Source organism: Pygocentrus nattereri, chromosome 19, assembly GCF_015220715.1.
Source record: "Pygocentrus nattereri isolate fPygNat1 chromosome 19, fPygNat1.pri, whole genome shotgun sequence".
NCBI lineage: Eukaryota > Metazoa > Chordata > Actinopteri > Characiformes > Serrasalmidae > Pygocentrus > Pygocentrus nattereri.
In genome coordinates, this window is record NC_051229.1 from 6,751,947 (window position 1) to 6,778,538 (window position 26,592).

The following is a 26,592-nucleotide window of genomic DNA, read 5'->3' on the forward strand; positions in this document are numbered from 1 at the left end:
TTACTGCAGTGCTGAGAATGATCCACCACACAAATAGTACCCGCTCTGTGAGGGTCCATGGGGGTCCTGATCACTGAAGAACAGGGTAAAAGGGGGCTAACAAAGTATCAGAGAAACAGACGGACTACAGTCTGTAACTGTAGAACTACAAAGTGCAGCTGTACAGTAAGTGGAGCTGATAAAATGGACAATGAGCGTAGAAACAAGGTGGTCCTAATGTTGTGCCTGATCGGTGTATGATGATGTCTGTTATAAAGTTGATGTAAAGCAAATTAAATATCTTTAACAAGCTTTAAATGTTTGTGTTTAATTACTTAATGGCCAAAAATGTTGGTAAGACTTTTCTTGAAGGGTGTCTACATATGACTCTCATAACAACTTACATAAATGCTTCATAACATATTAATGTTTAAATCAACATTGATAAAGTCATGTTTTACAGGATATTAGTATGGTCTACTGTATCATTTTACTCAAACATTTTTCAAAATAAAACTCCCCATTTTTTTGTTTTAAAAAAGCATATTATTTTCAATAACGCGCCAGCCTCCACCCTGGGTCTCCGACGTAGTTGCATGTCACTTTATTACATGGGACAGTAAATCACTCATAAATATGCTTAGGAATAATCACTCAACTGAATCTTAATACGGTGGTGTGGCCAAGTGTCAAAGCACTTAATGACCAAAAGCGTAATGCAAGGTCATTTTTATTTTGGCTTTCCAGAAATGAGGCGTTTTGCTGAAAATAATAGTTTTTCTAAATAAATTAATTGAACTTTTATTTTGAAAAATTCCTCTCAATGAGATGACGTAAGAATCCATATTAATATTGTCAGGATCCAGAGCAGTCCAGCCTCCACCCTGGGTCTCTGACGTAGTATTATGGTACAGCTAATTAACTTTTTAATTGATATTCTAATTTTAATTTAATCTGTTTTCTAATGTAAAAAAGGTTATTAAATCAAAAGATTAAAAACATTCTTAAAAAGTATAAAAAGCAATACTGTCAAAAAGTTTAAAAGATTTTCTTGCAAGAATGAAGATGAAAAAAATAAATTTCAGCCGTTGGTTCTTTTGAAGGAAAAGGCTTTCATGAAGTTTCAGGTGACCAGTCGCTTCCAGATCGCCAACAATGCAAAGATTCAACGTATTACATCAGTTTTTATGTTTTTCGAATATGGTCAGTGCTCCTCCCCAGGGTGCTTTCTTCACTCCTCCTGTCTGACCATCCTAGGGTTTCCATTGGCCATCATTATATCTGCTGTGTTAAATGTACTTTTTGACACCTCTATGCTTCGTCTGACGAGGACCAATTTTACGACTTCTCCATAATGGGCTTTTTTAGTTATTTAAGAGTTACGACCCGTTCCTGCTCACTGATTATCTCCTGACCAAAAGCTAACTTGTTTTTGTTTTTTTTTAATAAAAAGACCGTATTTCTTACTGCTCGTATCTGCTCATCTCTCAACGCATTCTAAGCAGTGCCTGGCATGGACACCTCTCACCAAGCAATAGGCCTAACTTTCCTACCTAAGGCTGCCTGGGCCTTAGTTACAATGACTCTGTATTCTAGTTTAATAGTTTCTAAATTAATAATTGCAAACCTTTTATTGATGATAACTCAGATATATTTTATCAATAAATCCCTACAATATCATGTAAAACGTGTATGATTTTTGAATGTTGATTTAAGCGTTCATGAACATGTTATGAAGCGTTTATGTAAGATGTTATGAATGTGTTATGTAGACACTCTTCAAGTAAAGTGTTACCAGAATGTTCATGTGCATCAGCATTAGCTTAGTGCTAAGACACTACTGGACATCTAATAATGCCAATCAATAGGAATGGTTTCGACACATGTACGTATTTTTTTTATGGATCAAAATCTCAAATTTCATAACAGTTTTGATTCGTATATTTTGTTATGATTCAGAATTATTTTTTAAAAATGCACTAATTGCACAAATGGAGAAACTACTGTATGTAGAGTAGCAAAACGTAGCCAGTAAGAGCGACACGTTGCTTAATTGGCTACTTACTAACATGTATCTAAATGTCTCTGTCTGTAAATTAGAGTGGATTATAACGAAATGAATGATGGAATGCTTCACAGAACTGCTGCGATTTCTGCATTTCTTCACTACTAACCTCTTATCTGCTCCTCAGGGCGCTGTTCGACTATGATAAGACCAAGGACTCGGGTCTGCCCAGCCAGGGTCTGAACTTTAAGTTTGGAGACATCCTGCACGTAGTGAACGCCTCAGATGATGAGTGGTGGCAGGCACGGCAGGTTACTCCGGAGGGAGAGGTGGAGGAGATGGGGGTCATCCCTAGCAAGAGAAGGTCAGACCCCACACACATCTACATAAACCAGCCAATATATTAGATACTATAGCTGCTTTAGTTATGGAGTAAAATTGCTAGTCTAAAAGATCGACGTCAAAGTTCTTCCGCTCAACGGCTGTGCGCCACCATATCCCCGGTCAGATCTAGGCCCCCATCTGCTTGAATGAGGAGAGACATATAAACCTGCAACTGAGAGCCTGGCTAACAACAGACAGATGTTTTGATTTAGATTGATATTTCATGAGGATTATGAAAAAAACTTGGTTCTATAGCTTCATATATCAAACCTGAAGTATGAAACCTGAGCATGATCTTTACTTAGAATCTTAGACTCTGAGCTCTGTTTTATCCCACATGTAAACAGTCACTGAAGTAGCTTTTTATCATCTGAGATATATCAAAGTTCGGCCTTTTCTATCTCAGAGCGCTGAGAAACTTGTTCATGCATTTGTTACAAGTTGATCACTGTAATGTTCTTCATACTGGACTTCTTAAGAAAGCAATACATCCCTTACAACTCGTACAAAAAGCAGCAGCACAGATCCTAACAAAAACACAATAGCGAGATCAGATCACTCCTGCTTTAAAAGAGCTGCGCTGGCTGCCTGTATCGTTCAGGATAGATTTTAAAGTTCTGCTACTAGTTTTTAAAGCTAAAATGACCGTAAATCACTGCTTACATTACAGAGTGTCTGTCTGTTTGTTCCAGCACGAGATCTTAGATCTGCAGATGCTGACCTTCTGCAAACACCTTCTGTAAAATACAGACAACATGGAGAGGCTCGTTCAGTTATTCTGCTTCTAAACAGTCAAACTAAACACGTTTGTTAGACAGTCAAGCTCAGTGCTCACTTATAAGAAGCATCTAAAAATGTATGTCTTTAACTTAACATTTAATAAAAACTCTACATCTTGTGATATTTATCTTTTAATTTGATCTGTCATTTTCCTGTATGGTTCTAAATGAATACTTATAATTTCTTGTGTTACTGTTTAACTTTATCATCTGTCTTTAAAGCACTTTGAGCTGCCACCGGCATGAAAAGTGCTATATAAATAATAATAAAAAAATTAGTAGTAGTAGTGGTAGTGGTGGTAGTAGTAATAGTAGTAGTAGTGGTGATGGTAGTGGTAGTGGTGGTAGTAGTACTAGTAGTGGTGGTAGTAGTGGTGATGGTGGTAGTAGTAGTGGTGGTGGTGGTGGTGGTGGTAGTAGTGGTGATGGTGGTAGTAGTAGTGGTAGTGGTGGTAGTAGTGCTAGTAATAGTAGTAGTGGTAGTGGTGGTAGTAGTACTAGCAATAGTAGTAGTGGTGGTGGTAGGAGTAGTTATTGTACTCCAGAAGAGCAGAGTGTTTAGGTGATGGTAGTTACTGCAGTAAAATATCTGCATTGTGTTCAATTTTACTGCATTTCTAACCCTAAATGGTATATTTCTCTGTACTGCTGTAATCCAGGTAGATTTAGTCCCAGTTTTTATGTTTTATATATGTTGATGTAGCAACATCTGGAGATATGTAGCTGAGAAACATCCGCCTAGAATTCCCATTCCCTAACTTTTTAAAACATCTCTGTTAATGTCTGGTGAATGTATAGTATCCACATAATTTAGGGCTGTGTGATGTGTTTGGTTAGGACCCTCATGGCGCACAGTAAAAGATGCTCTTTAAGATACTGTGTCATGGTTTTAACTCCCTGTGTGTTTCTGTTCTTCTCAGAGTGGAGAAAAAAGAGAGAGCCAGATTAAAGACAGTCAAGTTCAACTCTAAGTCTCGAGATAAAGGGGTAAGTCCACTGATCTGTGCCAGCCCACAGGGGTGACGCAAACTTCTCCACAACTGACTGAGATGATTTTTGCAGTATTTTAGTGAGAAACTATACTGTAGATAAAAGAGACAAAAATGTCATATTTTATGAATGATTTTTTTTCTCATTTTAAATTTCTGTCACCTACATTATAATACAATCTTTTTTTTTGTTTGTTAATTTCTGCATAATTAAATGGTTGAGATGTTACCATGTGAAATGGTTCACTGTAGAGAAACTAGTGACTCAGATTTCGTTAGAGTGGTGCCGTTTCATTCTCTTATCTCAGACGTCTGGTTCCCATCACCACCACTGTGAACAATTCTGACTTTGAAGCTTCTCTAGAACGGAGCATTTCACACCAAACCACTCTGAGTGACTTTGTTTACTTGTTAACCATTTAATTATGGAGAAATTAAATAAGGATGAATTCCCCTTCAAGCTGTGTCACTCATTATAGCTTCTCATATTGAGGTTAATGACATTAATACTAGTCACTGCAGTCTGTATAATGTACTCTACTGTATTTAATACACTAATCAAGCTATCGTACCGACAGTCTGTTATGAGTTAACAGCATGTTAAACTGTGTCGGCTGCTGGCCCTCCAGGTCTTAGCCTTACAGTACCAGTCAAAAGTTTGGGGACACCTTGCTTGGTCTTTTTTTTTTTTTTTTTTTTTTTTTTTTTTTTTAATTAAGTAAGAAAAACAGCTTCAAGAGTCAGCAGCTGTGTCCCAATTCAGGGTCGCATCCTTTCAAAGAATGCAGTCTACAAAGGCGTGTCCTTCAAAGGATGCGTGGACCTGTTAATTCTGAACTGAAATGAGTCGGTCTGCCCTACGGCGGATTTCCTGTTTACGTGGCAGAACCACTGGTCCCTCTCTTACTGTTGCATCACGAAATGCCACTGAACTTTTTTTGAAGATGGAGCCAGAGACTTTGATTTTATTTATTTATTTTTATTAGAGCTAAAGATGCTTCACTGCCACCACCAGCAAGTTGGCACGCAGTGAACCTTGTGGTATGTTGGCTGGCAAAAGATCCACCCCTTGGAACCTTCGTTGCCATGGAAATGAAGGACACGTTGCTTGGCCACATATGAAGGAGCGTCGTCGCACCACTGTGACGTAATCAGCCTTCAAATTCAGCCTCTGAATGATGCAGCTCCTGAATTGGGACACAGCTAATATAAAGCGGCTCTGTGTTAATTCTTTGGGTGCATTTACTGTCCACACTTTGTTCGATAAAGTATCATCTATGATTTGAAGAGCAGGTTTCTCCGAAACGATGATTTGACAGATTTCTTATTATTTCAACAGACAGTTTTTATTTTCTCCGAGATCAACAACTCATTTTGTGGTAACACATCAAGAGAAAAGTCCTTATTTTGAGATGAAGTAACGTTGTAAGAAAACATCCTGACTTACAATACAAACACTTTTGGAAGCCAGATGTCCCCGAACTTTTGATGGGCAGCATATATAACACGTAACAAACGTTTGAGAGAGAGCTAACTGCCCAACCAAAGCCAGGCATGCATGAGTGGAAAACAGAGGACGATACGCTTGCCATTGACGTTGGACTGCTCCACCTACTGTATGCTGCCCCTCCCCTCCTCTCTTTCTCATCCCGCACTCACCACGCTCCTCCTTTCAGACCCCCCTCTATCCCTCTTTTACCATGTGATGCGATCTGCAAACCCAACACTGCTCGTGTGCTTCTCTGCTTCTGCTTCAGTCAGAATGGTGAACAGAGCTGTACACTACTATACTGTTCTAGATACTGTTCTAGATTATAAGGACTGCTGGAGCTCTAACTTCAGCACTGAGTAATGTTTATTAGCAGAGAGACACAGAAAAGGGAGGAGAAACCGAGTTAATCCAGGATAAAAGTTAACCCAGTTTACATTGTGTTGAATTTCCATCACTTTCGTCTGTTTTTTTTCTTTTCTTTCTTTCTTACTTTCTTTCATTCTTCCCTTTTAGTTTTCATTGTGTTTTCTTTGTTTTTCTTTTTTGACAAGTTTATTTTGCAATGTTGTCTTTTTCTGCTTTCTTTATTCTTTCTGTTCTTTTTATGTCTTTCTGTTTTTCTTTTTGACTTTTTTTTTATGCTGGATGTTGTCTTTCTTTTTTCTTTTTCTTTCTTTCTTTCTTTCTTTCTTTCTTTCTTTCTTTTTCTTCTTTTCTCTTGCATCCTTGTTTCTTTCTTTCCTTTTACTTCTTTTTCTTTCTTTTCTTCTTTCTTTCTATTTTTCTTTTTCTTGTCTTTTCCTATTTTTCTTTCTTCCTTTTTTTCTCTTGTCTCATTTCTTTCTTTCTTTATTTTTTTCTGTCTTTTTTGTAGCTGTGTTCTGTTTCTCTGTCATTCTTTTTTTTTTTGTTTTTTTTTTTCCTTATGCCTGTCTCTGCTCTTCTTTTCGTGTCACTGTGTCTGGAGCCAAATGCTGGTTTGCAGTAGCCAGAAAAAGAAAAGTCTGCTGGTTCTTTTGTGTGGCTCTGCTGTTGGCAGTGCGGCTGAACTGAAGCAGTCAGAGCTCACTCACCCGTCTGCTGTTCCTACTGAGCTTCTGCTGCAGCTCTTTCCATTTTGCATGCAAATGTGGAGGTTAAACCCCTGTCTGTGTGCCAGGTGGTGTAAATCTGTGAGGACTGTGGGGTCCTGAGCTGACTGGGCCTCCGCTGAGTACTGCTAGGAAATGAAGGTTAAACAAAGCTCAGTCAAGACATTGCATAGAAAATATCTAAAGCATTAAACACTTGAGAAACGATCAACTTAGTGTCCCTGCTCAGAGTCACAGCTCGTAGACGGCTTCATAGTAACTTTACGTCTTCAGACGTGCATGTATTTTACCGTAAGACATGCACAGAGTTACTTGAATGTACAATTAAAGCAGACCTTTGGTGAAAGAATGTATTGTGCTTGTTAAAAAGTGTATTGGGACAGGGCTAGATTTACATGGGGAGGTGGTATCATGGAATTATTACCAGTGTTTCTCAGAAGTTTTAGTGCCATCCAAATCTGCCATGTCTGTATGGTTACAGCTTTTACCTCCCATAAAACGAATGAAACGAGCAGTAGCCCCAGGTTACATTAATCCCATGCTATTAAATAAACTGTAGACATAACCCCAGTTTATGTCCTGTATAACGAGCTGTCTTATCCCATTAAAACTGGTCAAGCACAAAATTCCATCACTCCGCCTCCCCATGTAAAACTAATGCCAGACACATAATTTTGTAAACCCTTTTCGAGCTGGATTAGTTTTACCAAAGGAAACCCTGGAATGTAATTTGTGCTTGATTTGACTGGCTGATTCATACGGCATAAAGGATCTGTGTAATTTCCCCAAATAAACCAGATTGAAACATCATGACGCAGAGGTTTACATCAGCATTATGCAACAGCGCCACACTTCAGAACAATAACAACAGAATTTGTAGCGAAATGGCAAATATGACAACAAAAAAAAACTGAAGAAAACCTTTTGATTTCATCGTGGGGTGACGCCCATCATCACTGGCGATTCAGATTGATGGTGCATAATCATCGCATACAGGGGTAGAATGTATACCAGATTGTTGTGGATTTGAGTAGTCGTCATGAACTTGAGGATCAAGGAATTCAATCAGATCAAGCTCCATTTTAGCTCCATTTGACCTTGACTTCAGGTTACGGAAAAAGTTTTGAGGCACTATTTTCTGTTACCCAGTTTTGCTATTATATCAGTGTGATGTCAGTTCAATTAGGAATACTATCAGTGACGGAGCTCTGAGTTCAGAGAGTTATAGAAGGTATTTCGCTCCGGAATTTATTACTACTTAGCAGACTAACTATGGACAATGCAGATTTAAATTAAATTAAAACTGGATTAAAGCACACATCTCGTCTGCAGTCAAATCACAGCACCTCCCCAGATAAAACTAATCCAGCTCAAATAGGGCTTTAGTCAGTGTGCACAAGTGATCCAGGTCCAAAAGGAGAAAACAAGCAACAGTAGACTTCGCGTCTTTTATCATTTCTAAAATTCCTCCTGTGAAATCATATGGAGAAAGCCACAGTTGTCAGGAATTCAGCTTGCTTCATCCTCCTGGTGGTTGTGGTATGATTTTCTGTTTCTCCTGCTTTGCTTTCTCTCATTCTGGTTTTGCAGGGTGGGTTTGCAGCTGGAGGTGACTTATTTGTTCATTTTGGTTCTTCATTTGTTTCAGTCAGTGCTGAGTTTGTGCAACCTCCCGTTCTTCAAATTAGCTTTTAATAACGAGTGAATAAAATGATGACCACAACGGCAGGTCACGAGTTTAGGAAATACTGCTAGTGGAACTTGGCTGCTGTTTCCCATCAGCCGGTGTTTAGATGTTCTTCTGCGTTTCTGTGGAATTGTAAGTCTTGAGGAGATGCACAAGGTCAGCACTGAAGCATTCGTTCATCTTTTTATTTTCTCCATGTGGACATCAGCCACCCTTCTCTCCCCTCTCCTTTTTTCTTTGTGTCCTCTCTCCCTCCTTCTCTTCCTCAGCAGTCCCTCAATGACAAGCGTAGAAAGAACCTCTTTTCCCGCAAGTTCCCTTTCTACAAGAACAAGGAGACGAGTGAGCAGGAAACGAGCGATGTGGACCGTAAGTACAGCGACGCAGCGTTCAACCAGGGTTAGGGCAGCACAGGGCCAGCAGGAGGCGCAGCTACACCGGGTACAGCAGCTATCGGCAGCCGTCCTCAGCTGCAGCACCACAGACTAGTCTGTGCAAGACTGCTGCAAGTTGTGTGGTTGTATATGCAAAACCTGCATTAAAGCGATTTTCTTTGGTATAAAATCAAATATACACAAATGTTCACTTCGCCCAGTTAGTCAGCCAAGACATGTTTGGTGTCTGAAGTTCTGCTTCTTTTGTTTTGCAGTGGAGCTACAAGGCTCATGTAGCTAACTAGTGAAAGCTTAAGATCCCTAATTAGCATTATGCAAACTCTGTGCCTAAATGTTCCTACACATGCTCCAAATCACATTTAAGGGCCCATTTCATGGAGAACGCTGATCTAGTACTTCAGAAATGTGTAAACATGTCCAGTCCAGTCCAGTCCAGTCCATATATGGATTCTGAGCTGCAAAGCAGACAGATTTGATTTCAGATTTTTTTTGTGATGTCACAAAAAGCATGCATTTGCATATTTTTGCCTATTCTGCCTACAGCAGTTTAGCCCTGCCTATTCATGATGAGGTTTCAGCCCAGACTGTTACAGTACAGGGCAGCCAATCAGAACAGGGTCATTTACATGTATCAGTCTTCATTCTAACGGATTAAAAAAGACTGTAAAAATGAGTTAGCATGGGACATCAAACCCGCACAAACCTCATGAGTGGACCTAAAATACCAAAAAGGCACTATATCGGTACTTTAAAATGAAAAAAGTCCTCTTCTTTTTTAACTTATTTGGTTTGTGTTTCTTGTCATATTGAGCATGATTCATCATATTTATCATTTTAAAGATAAATTTCTTGTTTTCTAATCAAAGTGGAGTGACTTTAAATATCTGCTTTTTTGTCACTGTGATGTCACTGTTCACCAGCAGGCAGGGGACAGTTACATTAATCAGTAATATTTTTTGTTATCTATGATGGAGAGAAAAGACTCCCTGATACTGTTTCACTGACAGATGTCACGAGATGGGAAGGAAAATACATTATGATTTTGCATTCATGCTGATTTTCAGTAATGTCTAAAAGACTTGCTGATGTGGTTTCTGGAACTTGTCTATACATTAATCTATTAAATTATTAAAGATATTATTAATAATAATTGACATAAGTATTTTGCCAATGTAGTTATTATTGTTGCCAAGCAACTGTGGATCCCTAAATGAGAACGTTCGGTCACCCTTCGCTGTATATTGCAGTCATTTAATGAACTTTTTGCCATATAACAATGAACATAATGATAACACAGCACTGTGTAATGCTTTAGAAGTACTGTTTGGTCACCAAATTGCCACTGAGTCTTATTTAGCACCAATCCAGTGACACCCTCTTCTCGTGCTGGGGCTGAATCTCAAATGGCTCTCTGCTCCCTACATAGTGCACTACATAGGAATTTAAATACTGGATCCTGCAGACCAAGGGTGCAAAATGCAGCTAAGAAATAGTCATTTGGGACTCAGACACATCTGTACTTGATAAATGATGCGCTGTTTGGCTTTAGACGCAAACATTTCTAAACTTTCATAGCTAGGACACTAATTAGGGGGTATGGAGCCGTTGGGGATTCGGCCTGGGTTTGACTCGACTTCTGACTGAAACACGGACATTTGAGGTGTGTAAGCCATTCAGTGAGATCCTTTAGACTTTTATACTGCCGTTATAAATATATCACAGATAATCGTACCGTACTTTAATTCAAGCCTGTGATATTAATAATGGTGCTGTTTAGGCTCTTGGCTATATTTTAGTCTGTTAGTTAGCTGACCAGACTGGTTCTAGTTAAGAACATGAGTTTCTAGCCCCTCAGTTTAAACAAAAAAAAATGGGTTCCTTATCCATTATTATTCCATTAACAGCACAAGGGTTTGTCGTGCAGTGGGGCAGTGTATATTATGGATTTTACAATGGCTTCAACGCAACTCAGCCAATCAGATTTTGGGACTGGAACTCTGTTTTATAAAAAGTCAGTAAAACGGCCAGTGCTACCTGAATTTTGGCCTGTGTCCATTTTGGCAGTTTACGCAATGATCATAAACTTAAGCTCGTAAAGAAGCAAACTTCTGATACCAAAGATGTCTTGACTGATCGGCTACATTCAAGTTGAGTGGGCAGATTGTGGGAATTAGATTTTTTTTGCAAACTATCGCTGAGTAAACGAGCTATAAGATAGTAGTGGTTTTGCATACACTACCTGCCTGCATTCTGTTGGGGTCAGTGGCTGCTGTATCCGGTAGTCGATCCCAGATTGTGTCAGTAACCCATTATGCTCTTGTGGTTGTTTTGCTCTCTCCTGCTGCTCTCTCTCGCTGACCACAGGATAACCAAGACGACGTGCTTTCCAAAGGCCAGAGTAAGTGCGCACCGGCCCCCAGACGCCCGCTGCATCTGTAGAGCAGACGCCCCTTCACCTCCACTCTTCCACCCCACTCTCACTGACCCCCACATCCTTCTCTTTATCTCTCATAGCTCATTTCCACACTCATTCCACCTCTTAGACCCACCTTTAGTGCGCTCGCCTTATAGCGTCAGTAGAGTTGGTTCAAGGATAGTGATGCACCGAAATGATACACTCAGCCAGAAATGTAAAGAAATTGGTATTTTATATATAATTTACATTTTATTTATGCATTTGAATTAATGTAATAATGTTGCTTCATGCTTCAGAGATGATAATCACAATGTTGGGAAACAGAATTGAGAGAGTTATAGGAGTGATTTAATATTAAACAGCTTGGTAAATAATGTTGAATATTAAAAGTTGTCAGATATACATAACACTTAATGGTTTGGCGAAGCTGAATTCCAGATTGTCTCTGCTTTAATGACCGAAATCGTTTAATTTTTTCTTTTAAAAATTATGTAAAACACATGAATGAGGCTTTGGAACACCTGCTTAGTCTGGTTTTTCCAGCAGGGGCGCTGTTTACGTGCACGTTCATTATTTCGAGAACAGTGACTTTCAGTGACTTTCTAAACCAGAGGTAAAAAAATATATACGTTACCAAAAGATATTGAGTTATTCAGTATTATTTAGAAGATATCTATTAAAGAATTTCATCAAATCAATAAACACTAAAAAGGATGCGAGGGAAAGGCCATACTGAATAAGACCATACTGAACATGGAGCTGCGGTGGACCATGAGTTTCACTGTTGATCTGCTGCAGCTCAAACTGTTTGGACGGGTCAGTGCTGACAGGAAAGTGAGGAAAAGAAAAGGTTCTCATTTTCATTAGCGTTCAAATTATTCAATAAAGGTAATTACATTTTTACATTTGGCTGACGCTCTTATCCACAGCGACTTACAATTTGATCATTTTACACAGGAAGGCGAAGGCGGTGTTAGGAGTCTTGCCCAAGGACTCTTATTAGTATAGTGTAGGATTTTTGCACAGGTGGGAATTGAACCCCAGTCTACAGTGTAGAAGGCAGAGGTGTCACTCACTACACTAACCAAAGAAGCATAATTACTAAAGCTTCACTATGTAAGTTCTCTTCAATTCTCTTTGCACACACTCGCAGTAATCAGATTCATCTGCTTAGGGAAGAGGTCAGAAGCACAGCGCTAGTTAACAAAGTGCTCGTTGACATGTTGTGTGCAGTTACACATTTAAACCAGAGAGGGCTCCAAATCCCCAGATCTTACATAGTGCAGCTTTATGTTTTAGATTTTCACACTTAATTGTAGTCATTTCCTCTTTTGGACAGAAACAGAGACCGCTTTTGACCGTTTTCAGCGGAAAAAAAATTGAATTGACTGAAATTTCGGTGCACCCTTATTCAAGAACACCACGACCTCATTTTTGTCTCTTTTTATGCTTAGAATACAGTCAGACACACATACATGCACAAAAACAGTAAGACTCCTGTTAGAGGGGCGTTCTGTCTTGTTATTTTTGGTCCAAAACCACAAATTCTCACAAACTGGAAGAAAAGATGACCAGCATATTAATAATTAGTGGCTGACCAAGTACTTCAAATGGTCAGTTTACCTTTGGTAAGGTGTATAGCAGGAAAAGCTTGCCAGTGAAATGAGTTTGAGGTTCTTTAATCTCTTAGTAAAGAGTAAGTAGAGGCCTTGATTGCGAATGTCCTTTTAGTCTAACCTTCGAGTCTGATTTGTGTTTGAATCTGAGTGGGTGAAATGGCGAAAACATAACACGTGAAGCTGTTTTCACGATTGATGGTCTGTATCACGATGTAGATTTTCTTAAAAGTGTCAAAATCTACCATTTAAATCATACGGAATAATCACTTTCACAATTATTACTTAATCAACTGATCATTTGAGCCAAAACTCAATTTTCCACAGTTATTAGCTGTCAGTCATATTCATCATATCACACTAGGGCATATCAGTATTGATGGGTATCTGCGAAACAGTTAAGCCACATTTTTAAAATTCCATGAATATTTTATTGAATATTTGTGAAAAACTTTTTGTATAAACAGGTAGAAAGATTAGTTGATAAATGTGATAAGATGATTTTATAGTCAGCTGGCATCCAATCAGCTGCATGTTTATTCACTTGTTGTTGTTGTTGTTGTTGTTTACAGGCTCTCTGTAATTGGTCTAAATCTGTCTTGTCCATGTAGTTGTCCAGTGTTCTAGAAGTATTGACCATACCTTCCGTACAATCGTATGCAAAAGTTTGGGCGCTCCTGGTCAAATGACATGCTGTTTATATTGTAAGTGAAAATAAGTTACACATCCTCTACAGAGAACAAGGGACAAAACATGAAACGCGGTTTGTGCAAAAGTTATGGCACCTTCTATTTTGTATTTTTTTAAGGTTTAAATTTTTATTGTTTTTGTAACAACTGCTGTGTACAAGAGAGCAGCATATTATTCCATCTTAGCAAACGAAACAAATATGCACATTTAGTGATACCATATCTAGGAGAATAGGCATAAATTCATTCCAGAGTTCTTAAAAATGATGATTATTATAACAATAATTGATAAACCAATCAATACAGAAGCATTGCAGAGTGTTACAAAGCTACTAGCCAATTGAATTGAAATACTCTGCAGCCTTATTCCACATTTCACAGTATAATTACATTTTGGGTTAGAAGAATAGCAGCTATAGCAGCTATTAAACATTTTTTTTTCTTCAGTATGTTAAATTCAGTAAAAATTAGCAAGACAATGCAGTGTTTAAGTCCTCTTTTGAGGGTGTGTTAACTTATTTTCACTTAGATCTTTAAAAACGTGTTCAAACTTTTGCCTTACAGAAAAGCGTAATGCCAGTTGATGCGTCAATAATGATAACACATTGTTACATTTCCCTCATCTCAGTGTTGTTCGGGTGTTTTGCAGGGGAAACACTAAGCTGTGCAGTGGCTGTGAATGACCGGCTGTTTGACACTGCTGGACTCTATATTCATTGTGTTTACACTTCTCCTTGGGTTTATGGAGTACTGTGTTTTAACCCGTTCAGATCCTCTTTTCTCTTGGTTTTTATGTTTATATATACAAAATGTTCTTTGACGTGTGCAATTGCACATATAAGCCAGAAAAGTCTCCAAATTCCCAGGTCTTACGCAGTGCAGCTTTAAGTATTAGATTTTGATATATATACTTTATTTTTTTGCAATATGACATCACTCAAAACATGATTTTTATTTTGGTAAGCAGATCCTAGAGTATGCTTTAAATGGCCCATATCATGGAAGACGAAATTATTGTTATTTCACCAAGCAACGACTTTGACAGCTGTAGGAGGCGCTCAAGCCATTTGAACGTTACACTTCTTACTTTGCCATAAACAGAAAACGGACACTTTTAAGATCACATTTGACCACCAGCCGATTTGAGGGGACCACGCTAAATTCCCAAAAGATGAGACGACACTAAATTACCAAACTGCCGTCACCACTGAGCAGCTTTTCAGTCGGCAGCTGTGACAGAAGAACAGATAAACAACCTGGAATCAGCCAGAAATGAACCCAACACCATTCGCCAAACTAAACGGGCTGAAAGAAGCTTTACAGACCGGCTAGAACAAAACAACATTAATACTGATCTGGCAAAACTGAGCAAAACTTATATTGCAGCAGTTTTATGGCTCAGTCTGTATATCAAAAGGTGAGGCTTACAGCAGTTCATTACTCTGATGTAGCAACAAACTGCTTGTTAAGGACCTATAATTTGGCGGTAAGTAATGCTAACATTAAAACATATGAAGTGCCACATTCACGGCCCAATATTTCTTACTTTATTTAATATTATATGTAATATAATATATGGCTGTTGTCAGAGGAAAATCTTGTATCTTCAAAATGGTAACTTTACAGGTGAAGGAAAAAACCTACTTTAATTTTAATGGAACCAGAATTTTTTCCAAGTCATTTTGGGTCATTTCTTTTTGTCCATTCATCATAAAATCTGCATATATTGTAAAGGGTAATGGTTATTTTCAAATTGTCAAAAACTGAAAAGTGTCAAAAACGGAGATACAAGGTTTTCTTCTGACAACAGTGAGATGCAAAAACAGCCCGTTTTGAATGAATTGTTTTTGTGATGTCATGAAAACACATTTACATACACATGTCCAGCCTACAGCAGTTTAGCCCCAGCCACTCACATTAAAGTTATAAGAAGTGTTTCAGCATGGACTGCTTTTGTATGAGACAGCCAGTCAGAGCTCTTAATTCTAAGAAAGGTGATAAACATGAATCATAACCTTTTTTAATACAAAATTATGCAAACATAATCTCAGGGGTTTAAGACATGAGAGAAATGCTGGATATGGGCCCTTTAAAGTGGAGCCAGATTTTAGTTAACGTATCAGAATAGCAATATATGAGAATAGAGTTGAAATGTTACACAAGACATTTTCTAAACCTTGATGTCCATTGTAGTGTCAAAACCTTCAGCTGATAAACACATTCTTAAAAAGAAATATTGAGACATAGCTGCTTCATTGCAATGGACATCAAAAATAAACCATTGAATGTAAATTTAAACATAATGTGTTGATGAATTTTTCATTTAGAAAATGTTTAGTTGTGTTGTTTTGGAACATTACCTGGATCTGAAAGGGTTAAGTCTCTGCTCTGCCCTCTAGTGGCCATTGTGGGTGTAACTCATGTGTAATAAGCCATTCTGGCTTTCCTGTCTAGCTTGGGGGGCGGTGTCTCCATCTGACTGTGTGTTTGTTTGTCTTTGTGTTTGTGTTTTTTCACTGTCCGTCCCCCCTGTGCTGTGATTTCAGAGCATGTCACCTCTAATGCCAGTGATAGTGAAAGTAGTTACCGTAAGTTTTTCCATTTATTTTTCCCTTCATATCATCAGTCGACCTCTGCCTGTCTGATTGTCCTGTTAATGTTGCCTACTGTCTTACTAGCATGCACACACACAAAACACACACACCCTTGCATGCACATGCCTCTCTCTTGTGTTCTGAAGGCCTGAAGTCTGAACATACAGATGTGTGCACAACTGTTTATTTGCTCAACTGACTATTGGAAATCAGGCATAACATCATGACCACCTACTTGTTTCTACACTCACTGTCCATTTTATGAGCTCCACTTACTATATAGGTGCACTTTGTAGTTCTACAGTTACAGACTGTAGTCCATCTGTTTCTCTGATACTTTGTTAGCCCCCTTTTACCCTGTTCTTCAGTGGTCAGGACCCCCATGGACCCTCACAGAGCAGGTACTATTTGTGTGGTGGATCATTCTCAGCACTGCAGTAACACTGACGTGGTGGTGGTGTGTTAGTGTGTGTTGTGCTGGTCTGAGTGGATCAGACACAGCAGTGCTGCTGGAGTTTTTAAACACAGTGTCCACTCACTGTCCACTCTATTAGACACTCCTACCTTGACTTTCCACCTTGTAGATGTAAAGTCAGAGACGACAGCTCATCTGCTGCTGCGCAGTTTGTATTGGTCATCCTAGTCCTTCATCAGTGGTCACAGGATATGATACATTTTCAGATTATTAGCATTCAGCATTATAAAAGAACAGTACCTGAAACAATCTGTGCTTCATAGTGTCCCGATCTAATGCTCTAGAGTCAAGTTAACATTCAGTTATTATTAACACATTTTGATCATTCGACCCTTTTGACCTTTGCTGTGGTCCATTTGTTCATCACTGAAGGATCGGTGGAGTCATTTATTTGGTAAACTACACTAGACAGTGCTCGGGGGGCAACTATGGATAAATCAACAAGCAGCAAACTAACAAAAACAAGAGCTCTCGTTCCTCTCCACTGAAACTAGTGAGAGCAAGAGGCTACAATCACAGCAGAGTTGAGCCCTTGGCTTTATGTATGATATATACACTCATTGGTTAGAACGTGCAGCCACTATTACTCTCACTGGAATTAAATGATGAAAATTGGAAACCATTTACTCTGCATGGGTTTACAGTTTTCATGTTCTGGGTCTTGTTTTTTCACTCAACAAAAATATTGTTATTGATTTATTGAAAGTAATAAGTACTTTTAATGAAGCTTATTTTGTGTGCTTGTATAGCTTTAACAGTGCACTGCTTTTAAAATGGAAAAAAATCTCTCTGAGCAAATAAGACAAAGGCAATTAATTGCAATTAAGTACACAAAATATGATTGTGATTCACTACACGTACTAATGTGTTTAATCGTGATTAATTATTTTAATTGTTTGAGTAGTTTCCGTGGGTAAATGATGCTGTTAGTCAGACTGACAGTTTTCGGTTCACTCCTAGTGGGAAACACTGCAGTGAGACGGCGAATGAATGTTCCAGAAACCTGCGAGCGCACAGCCACAGAGATACAATACTAAAATCAATCAGCCCCCAGCTCAGTCTCCATAGCAACGGTGCTTTCTTTGCCCATCCCATCTTCTCTCTTTCATCTGTCTCTCTCTCTCTCTCTCTCTCTCTCTCTCTCTCTATATCTCTATCTCTCTCTATCTCTCTCTCTCTTTATATACTGACGGTATCATCTCCGCTGTACAGTATAATATGCTGCTGTCCAGCCTCAATATTTTATATTAGAAACAGTGCTGCTCAGTATGTAGAACACAGATCTCATTTATGAACCATTTATTTAACAGTATTTGGGTCATTCTTGGTTTGGAATGAGAATTCAGGTGGATACATTTTTAAACAATTCATTTGTTTCATCCCAAAACTAAATGATATTAGAATGTCCATTAACATCTCCTATTATCATAAATGCAGAAAGGAGAGCTTAATTCCAAACACATTTTACAGTCACTGGTGTTGTATGAATATGGTGGAACACCAGTGACTGTGACTCCAGTGACAATCTGGTTAAAACTGAGGATTCTGTACATTGGCTGGCTCGTTGGTGGTTGAGGTGACCTTGTACAACTATTTAAAATCAGTTATAAAATGACGTTTGACATTATTTTGACAATTTAATTACCCAGCCATGAAAGCGCATAACACCAGACACACACAGAAGTTATGAGCTGCCTGATCAACAAAATTATTCATAAATTCATGAACTATAGTGAGCGAGTGTGACTCGCATTCTCAGGCCTTGAGATGCTTCCTCTCTGATGAGCCTCGACCCAAAGAAGCAGTTTATTGGAGCTGAAAACACCGTGTTTACATGTAATATGAGTCCTGATAACACCACTGACCAAAATCTCTGACTAATGAATTTTTAGATTAAATACATATTTTTGTTGTATAATGTCAATGATATAAAAAGTAAACATTAATCTATTTTATGCAAATTTCTAAGTTAAACCTCTTCAGAATATTGTTTTTGAGCGACTTTGAAACAGGATTTTAAAAAGAAAAATCAGAGAATCATAAGGGAAAAGTCTTATTTAACCTCAGATCACCTGTGTAAATGGGCATACTGACTGTTGGAGCTGTGTCTAATATTTTAAGCATCGTTTCAAGCCCTGCGACCTGGTTTCCCACTCCAAATGGAGAATGACCCATTTGTGCGCTTTTGTTTCAGGAGCTTCGTTGATTCTTTCACTCTTATTCTTGTACGTAATCACATGCAAACTAACTGACCTAAGTGATCTATACTGACACCAGCACATACATGTGGTGGAACATACAGCACATATTACTAATAAGCATGAAAATTGACATTTAACCTCATTTTCTGCACTAACTGAAACAGGTTTTTACCTTGCTTGAAAAGAATTAAACACCGAAATCACCAACCTGCATTCATTCATGATGAATGTGCGTCTGCCTGAAGAGCATAACCCACAGAGCAGCGCAGACATGCTGTGATGTGCAGAAAGCCACTGACTTTTATCACTACAGCAGCTCGGACTTCATTAAGACTGTGTGCTTATGAGCTAGTGGTGACCTCTGGTGGTCAAAAGAGCAACTGCAGCATTATGTAGCCTGTGGCAGTACATCCTCACTGGTCACTTTATCAGAAGCACCTCTCTTGTAGCTCCACCTTGCTGGTATGCAGTTAGAGACTGTAGCTCATCTGTTGATGTTAGCCATCCTCTGGTGCTTCATCATGTGGTTTCAGGCCACAGAGCCGCTCTTAGCTGGTCAGAAATTGTGGTCTGATTGGGATAGAAATGAACCGATGCTTCTTGCAGCAACAGATGGGCTACAGTCTGTTATTGTACACCTATACTGTGGACCTATGAGGTTGGTATTTCTAATAAAGTGGACAGCAAATTGAGGGTTGGTCTTACTTTTGACCCAGAGGCATTCCTTAACTTATCCTGTCTCTACTGTAGATATGGATATTATCTTAGCCGTAGCACAACACCAGGCAACACAGCATGAGTACAGGTAGCAAGTAAACTATGCTACTTTTACTAAAGACGCCTTTGTGTTTGACTCTCAGGTGGGCAAGAAGACTATGTACTGTCCTACGAGCCGGTGTGTCAACAAGAAGGTGAGCGATTAAATCAGTTTGTGTAATTGCAGTATTAATCTGTCCGTTTTCCCATTGCAGAATTTTAGAACTCCTCTTTTATCCAGTCACTGGACCTCAAGCTAATTTTACTTAGATTTTATCCTACCAGCCTTGTTTCAGTTTGTTCATAATTTAAGTTCCATAGAGAAATGCTGTATAATACATTTGAGTTTCTCACAGTAATTTAGTCTAGATGTAATGAGAACATGAAAAGGGGTCTCAGCTATTGAGTTTAATAGAAATGCTTGCAATCTGGAAATGTTCTTAAGATGAAAGAAAGCAGTCTTGGCAACATTTTTAAATTATACAAAATTATACCAAATTATACAGCTGTGCCAAGAAGGGTGTAAAATCTGGGATATTTAGCATCTGCTGTCTCGAGTGGCTGTAGTATGGCCTAAGAGTCATCATTGTTTAATATCTTAGCCTCCCAGGTCTTTTTATCAGCCAAGCAATCAACCGTGATGGAAGGTGGCAGCGTGTTTGAAGGTTTAGCCTATATGTAAATATGTCTATCACTGGCGCAACAAACCGAAGACCAATACTGCATGCCAACAGTACTGGGCCAAGGACTGGGCCCTGGGGAACACCATATGAGATGCTAAATGAATCAGATCTAAACCTACCAATAGAACACATTGTTGTAATATGTTCTGATAACACTGAATATCAGTACCTTACAATCTGAGCCACGTTGTAGTGTCAAATGGATTTCTTCATTGTTTAGTGAACATTTCTCTTTGTACAGTGATCTATCCTTGAGCATAAGCGCTAGGGTTGACCCAAATACCATTTTTGAGCTCTGTAGCACTTCTGCATATTTGAAACTTCACCCCATGTTAGGATGGGAGATCTGCATCCGATGCCTGTGTTGAAAGCACATTTGCGGGTTCATCCGCTGTAGAATCTGTATCCCCCAGGCTAGCTGCTTTCCTCGCAGAGCACTGCTGTGCAGACAGTGCAGCTTCACTGGTAGGCTTTCTTAATAATAGCACAGTTAACCAGCGTTTCACAGAGGTGGTCTAACTCGGGGGATTGAAGGGCATACATCGCAGTCCTAGTACGGGTCCAGTACAATGGGGCATTGCTTGCAGCCACCCTGGGGTTACATGCCGTCAAGCACCACATTTGTGTGACGTTCACCGCTGTGAGTGAATGGGATGTCAAGTGCCCAAGCTGAGATGTTATGTACAGGGTGATTCAAAAAGATTCATCCGATTTCAAAATGATTCATTTCACTTGTAAATCATTATAGAACAGTGCAGTAAATGATTTACATGAGCATAAAGTTTATTATGTAATTTTACAAGAGCTCAGTATGAACTTCCTCCAGCTGTACAGACAACGTCAACATCAGCGCCACAGTCAAACTCATCCCATACTGGATTGAGCGTGTCGGGCGTCGCTGCACTCACGGCTCTTTCAATGCGATTTTGGAGATCATCCAGTGTTGTGGAACCAACGATGAACGCTCTGAGCTGTTGGAGCTTCACTGCTGATGAAAATCACGCTGCACAGTAATGACGGATTCACTGAAGTGGAGAGCGCAGAGCGCTTTCTGATCAGGGGTCTCATCTCCTATCAGACTGAAGGGAGCCCTCTTACAGTGACAGTCAGAGACTCTGTAACCCCCTCCGTCAGTTGGATTGTGATTGGTTGCCAGGCTCTTCACAGTTGTAAAAATATGATGCTTTGAAATCGGATGAATGTCTTTGAATCACCTGTATTTCCACATTTTAACAGTGTGATTAAAATGTATAAATGCAAGATGTACTAAAAATGTATTGTGGCATGGCCGCGTTGTAAGTAGTTCAGTTTTTTTTAAACAAAAGAAATGCCAGGCTGTTACAGGTCCATGTGTACAAGGGCTTTATGTTGAAAAGCCTGAATACGGGTGGAGTGGTGGGTTTTCCGGAGTAGAACAGAAGGCTGTATTTTAACTTTTAAGTTATGTGATATTTTTTTTTTTTTTTTTTTTTTTTTTTTTAGACACATGATATTTATTAAATGAAAACAGAGATTTATATATATATATATATATATATATATATATATATATATATATATATAATTCTTTATTTATCGTATTTGTGTTTTTTCATAACAAAAACCCCATCAAATAAAAAATAATTAAATTAAATTTAAAAAAAAAAAGGAGAGAACATAATAATAATAATAATAATAATAATAGATACATATACATAGTTATGTGATACTTTTTATAATCCCACAAACGGGGAAATTCCACCTCCGTGAAGTGAAACACCACATACACACTAGTGAATACACACACTAGGGAGGTCCGGAGCGGTGGGCAGAACTGTCCACGGCACCCAGGGAGCAACTGGGTTAGGTATCTTGCTCAAGGACACCTCAGTTATGGACTGTCAGCCCTGGGGATCGAACTGGCAACCTTCCGGTCACAGGGCCAGGTCCCTAACCTGCACTGGAGAGGCTGTTTCTTGTCACCCATGTTCAATGCTGTTTTCAGCAAATTATACATAAAGCTGCGTTGTGGAAAAAACAAATACCTACCACACAAACGTATATCCAGATAGTCAGATATTCAGATCCAGCACTAATAAGCACATATAAACTAACAAAACCTATACATCCCATACTGACATCATTAAAATAATAAAACACCGTTTTTATTTATTCATTTACTTACAGTGAACTACACTCGTCCAGTGATCATCCTGGGCCCGATGAAGGACAGAGTCAACGATGACCTGATATCGGAGTTCCCTGACAAATTTGGCTCCTGTGTTCCTCGTGAGTATGCAGGTTCATCTGTTGGCCTGACCTGCCGCAGCTGCCTCATCAACGTTTAGCATGGTGCTCAATCGATATGTTTCTGAGCTACATGCAAGGAAAATAATTTGCTATTGTTAGCCTCTCTAGCCTCTGTGGCTATGTCGCTGCTCCATCAATGGCTGGCTGTTCATAAGCATGGTCTGATTGATGCCCATTAAAACAGTATATTTGGCTATAGCAAAGTATTATTTAGTTTATCTCATTCACAAACCACCTGCACTCTTTAGTAATACTGTAGGACATGTTATCTATAAAACGGACAAAAAGTACATTACATAGCTGAAAGTAGCAGCAGCCGCCATCTGTTGTCCATGCTTTTAATATGGCTTGAGGCAGGTGATGACATACTGCTGTGCTGTTCTGTTGAAGAGAGTGAAATCACACTGTGTTGAGATCAGAGATCAGTATCCACTGAGGAAGGCTAAACCACCACTGCTTGTACCTTAATAAATGGCAGATTATAAAACCTGCTAAAACTGGCATTTTCTCTCGTTTCTCAGATACGACCCGGCCGAAGCGGGACTACGAGGTGGACGGCCGAGATTACCATTTTGTAGTGTCTCGAGAGCAGATGGAGAGAGATATTCAGGAGCATAAGTTCATCGAGGCGGGCCAGTACAACAATCACTTATACGGCACCAGTGTGCAGTCTGTGCGTGAGGTGGCTGAAAAAGTAAGACTCCCAGCAGAACACAGCACTGAGATCTGTCTGTCTCTCTTCTGTCTGTTTTTGTTAAACATCTATCTGAATCTCTCTGCCTGCCTACCTATCTTTCTGTCTATCTGTCTATCTATCTATCTATATATGTATGTGTGTATGTATGTATGTATGTATTTATGTATGTGTGTATGTGTAGATAAAACTGAAGCGTTCATGCACTTGCTGCAGAGTTTGTTCTGTTTTACTGAGCTTTTTTTTTTAACTTTGTTCTTCTCAGGGCAAACACTGCATTCTAGATGTATCAGGCAACGCTATCAAGAGACTGCAGGTTGCTCAGCTCTATCCCATTGCTATCTTCATCAAACCAAAATCAGTGGAAAATATAATGTGAGTAGAAACAACCACCCCCCCCCCCACACACACACACACACAGCCAGTTTCAACTCTTTACCTTGGTATGAGAATATATTATTATCAATAAGGATCTGTGGGTGTCTGTGTTTCAGGGAGATGAACAGGAGACTGACGGAGGAGCAGGGAAGGAAAACGTACGACAGAGCCATCAAGCTGGAGCAGGAATTCACCGAGCACTTCACAGGTCAGCCAGCACAATATGCCTTTCTGTAGTGGACACTTCTTGTGGAAGGCGAGCAAACTTTAGTGCCAAGTTTATTTATTTATATAAAAATGTACACAAAATCGAGGTGCACCCGTTATAAAGATTCAGTTACAGCCAAATTGGCCAAGAGTTTTGCTCTTTATTAACCTTTTTTAATACCAGAACATGACACCCTGTGGGCTAAATGAACACACAAAACATACATGTACCAGCACTTAATTAATGGGCCACACTGGTTAAATTCTTGAACATCATTTGCTCACTTAAAAAGGTAACACTTTATTTAGATGGTCCACTGTAGATGCTTTGTAAATGCTCCGTCTGTCTTTAAGTAACATTCAAGTAAATATCCATTAAATTTCACAGATAAGTTCAGTGTGAAAGATTTCATTAAATCTATCCCTAATCCTAAACCTTACCTCAACCTCATGGCAAAACCTACATCTACTTCTAACATTAACCCTGACCATAATGTTAATACATTTGATTGACAAGCAAGTAAACAGGAGAGACCTGACCTGAGAGAATGTGAGAGACGAGACGAGGGATAAACATTTTGAAACTGACTTTATTTAGAAACAAGAAGAGGGAGTTTGAAATTGTCCTCTGAACGCCCCTTTATTCAGTAGCTACTCTGCATTGTTCAACAAATCATAGGTCTTATATCTCAGGCTTAATCTTACGTTTCTTTATCCATCTGCATATATGGTACTTTCTGTACCTCAGTGTAAAGTTATTTAAACTTAAAATTTTGTTTCTCTGTGTTGCAGCCATTGTGCAGGGAGACACCTTGGAGGAAATATACGATCAAGTCAAACAGATTATTGAGGAGCAGTCTGGGCCATACATCTGGGTACTGTCCAAGGAGAAGCTATGAACAGCTGCGAGTTCCATTCTCCCTCCCTTTTCTGTTTTATTTATTAATTCTTTTTTTTTTTTCTTAACGACTTAATCCCTGATCCTTCAGTCCGCCCCTCTCCAAATCTCAGTTCACAGTCTCATCCCTCTGAAGTCATGAAAGACACCTGTGAATGACATCCACACCAGTAATTCTACAGTAGGTGTTCCTCAAGGGTGGATATTAGGTCCTCTTCCGATCTCCACTGCTTCCAGCTTAGAGAGAGGGGGGTATGCCAGACCAGCATCCATTAACGGGCCTTTGAAAACGGTACAGTTCCTTAATGTTTAAGGGAGGTTACTTTCTAAGGAAGAAGAGATAAATAGACTGGGCTGGATCATTTCTTTCATTTCTTTTTCTTTCGTGTAAGATGATACAGAGGTTGCGTCTCAGGCATCGGAATCATAAAATAGAGAAACAAAAAAAAAAAAGAACAAAAAAAAAACACAAAAAGCAAAACTTTGCACGTTATAGCTTTAAGAGCATGTGTTCTTTGACCTTTTTTTCGTTCCTTTCCACTCATAGTCCCATGTTTTCAATACATTTATCATAGTTTTGTTTTTCTTTTGACTGTTGGTGCGCATATTTCATATTTCGCTCTTCGTTAAGTGTCCATGTTAGGGAGCCTTTATTTTTTTTTTTGTTTGTTTTGATCACAGTGTGCAGTCAAAATGTTGGCTTTTCTAAATCTATGATCAGTGTCTTACATAAAGTACTACGTTTTCAATACTTTTGATTTTACATGTAGGAAAGTCTGCCATTTGTAAGGAACTGCCATTTAAGAGATGTCCCTGCACATCTTGTGGCTTCAATTGCCAATGCATACATGAAAGAAAATTTATTGTACAATGAAATCTTAACAGATATTTAACCCTCCATGAACTGCCTATTTTGTTATAATAAAAAGTCTATATTGAACTTTACTTAAGCACTACTACTATGGGAATTATTTTCTTTACATTGTAAGACATATATAAGAACAAGGAATTTTGCAGAGACTCTTATAATATGGATATATATATATATTTTTTCCTTCTTTCCTTTACCACCTTTGTCTCATTTATTTTCCTATGCTGAAATGAACGGTGCGGTAATCGGAGCGTGTCTGTATGAAGACTGAACATGGAAGCTAGCAGTTATGCAGTATTTTTGAGTTGAAATCACACCTAGCGCTCCTCTGGCAGCTAGCTCTCGCTCTCTCGCTCTCTGTCTCTCTGTCTCTGTCTCTCTCTCTCCCTCTCTCCCTCTACCTCCCCCTCTCCATCTGAGCTTTGTCTGCTCATGTCAAGTCTTTTTACTGCGCGGAAGAGAGTAGTGCCTGGTCTGTTGCCCCTCCATTCCAGCCGCCGTGAGTTTGAGCAGGAAGAACTGACTGAGCTCCGTCGGGCCTTGCAAGCTCCGTAAGAGACTCCTCCTTTTCTAAACCCGTCCAAGAGGGGGCGCCCCACCTGCTCGTCTCATGATACATGATTGTTTTCTATACTTAAGACTGCTTGTTCTACCACCTCACCACCTCTGCTTTTTAGGGACACTTTGGGACTGAAGAAGAAAAAAAACAATGTAAATAACCTACTGATCTGATTCATTCCATTGATCAAAAAGAACCAGAGGAGAACGGCTAATTCAACAAATAAAACAAAATATTTCTCATACAGCTCCGTGTCAGTGTGAATGTTTCTTTAGGACGGGTCTCATTCTCAATTTTCTCAAGCAAAGGTCTGGAGCATCATAATGTCTAACTTGCATTATGATTCAGTGCCATATACTGTTTACTGAAGTAGCCTAGTAGGAATATCAACATCTTGTACAGTCAACAGCCGAATGTCGAATCACATCAAAGTCCAATTCAGTGATATTTCAACAATATTTATTG

The 26,592-nt window shown here is 39.1% G+C and overlaps 1 protein-coding gene across 23 annotated transcripts in view; it reads left to right on the plus strand.

Annotated features, from left to right (window-relative positions):
• dlg1l (discs, large (Drosophila) homolog 1, like) overlaps positions 1-26,373 on the plus strand; it is a 204,596-nt gene extending 178,223 nt beyond the window's left edge. For 12 of the 23 annotated variants that reach the window (XM_017720022.2, XM_017720025.2, XM_017720026.2 and 9 more), the window contains 10 exons: positions 2,172-2,348; positions 4,068-4,134; positions 8,676-8,775; positions 16,069-16,110; positions 19,653-19,703; positions 22,398-22,499; positions 23,042-23,214; positions 23,480-23,589; positions 23,709-23,800; positions 24,592-26,373. In XM_017720022.2, coding sequence (XP_017575511.1) covers positions 2,172-2,348; positions 4,068-4,134; positions 8,676-8,775; positions 16,069-16,110; positions 19,653-19,703; positions 22,398-22,499; positions 23,042-23,214; positions 23,480-23,589; positions 23,709-23,800; positions 24,592-24,698 — 1,021 coding nt within the window. In that variant the 3' untranslated portion in view covers positions 24,699-26,373. Of the gene's footprint in view, positions 1-2,171; positions 2,349-4,067; positions 4,135-8,675; positions 8,776-11,165; positions 11,200-16,068; positions 16,111-19,652; positions 19,704-22,397; positions 22,500-23,041; positions 23,215-23,479; positions 23,590-23,708; positions 23,801-24,591 lie in introns of all 23 variants that reach the window. The other 11 variants (XM_037547728.1, XM_017720024.2, XM_017720027.2 and 8 more) reach the window with 3 other exon arrangements.
• The last annotated feature ends 219 nt before the right edge of the window (positions 26,374-26,592 follow it).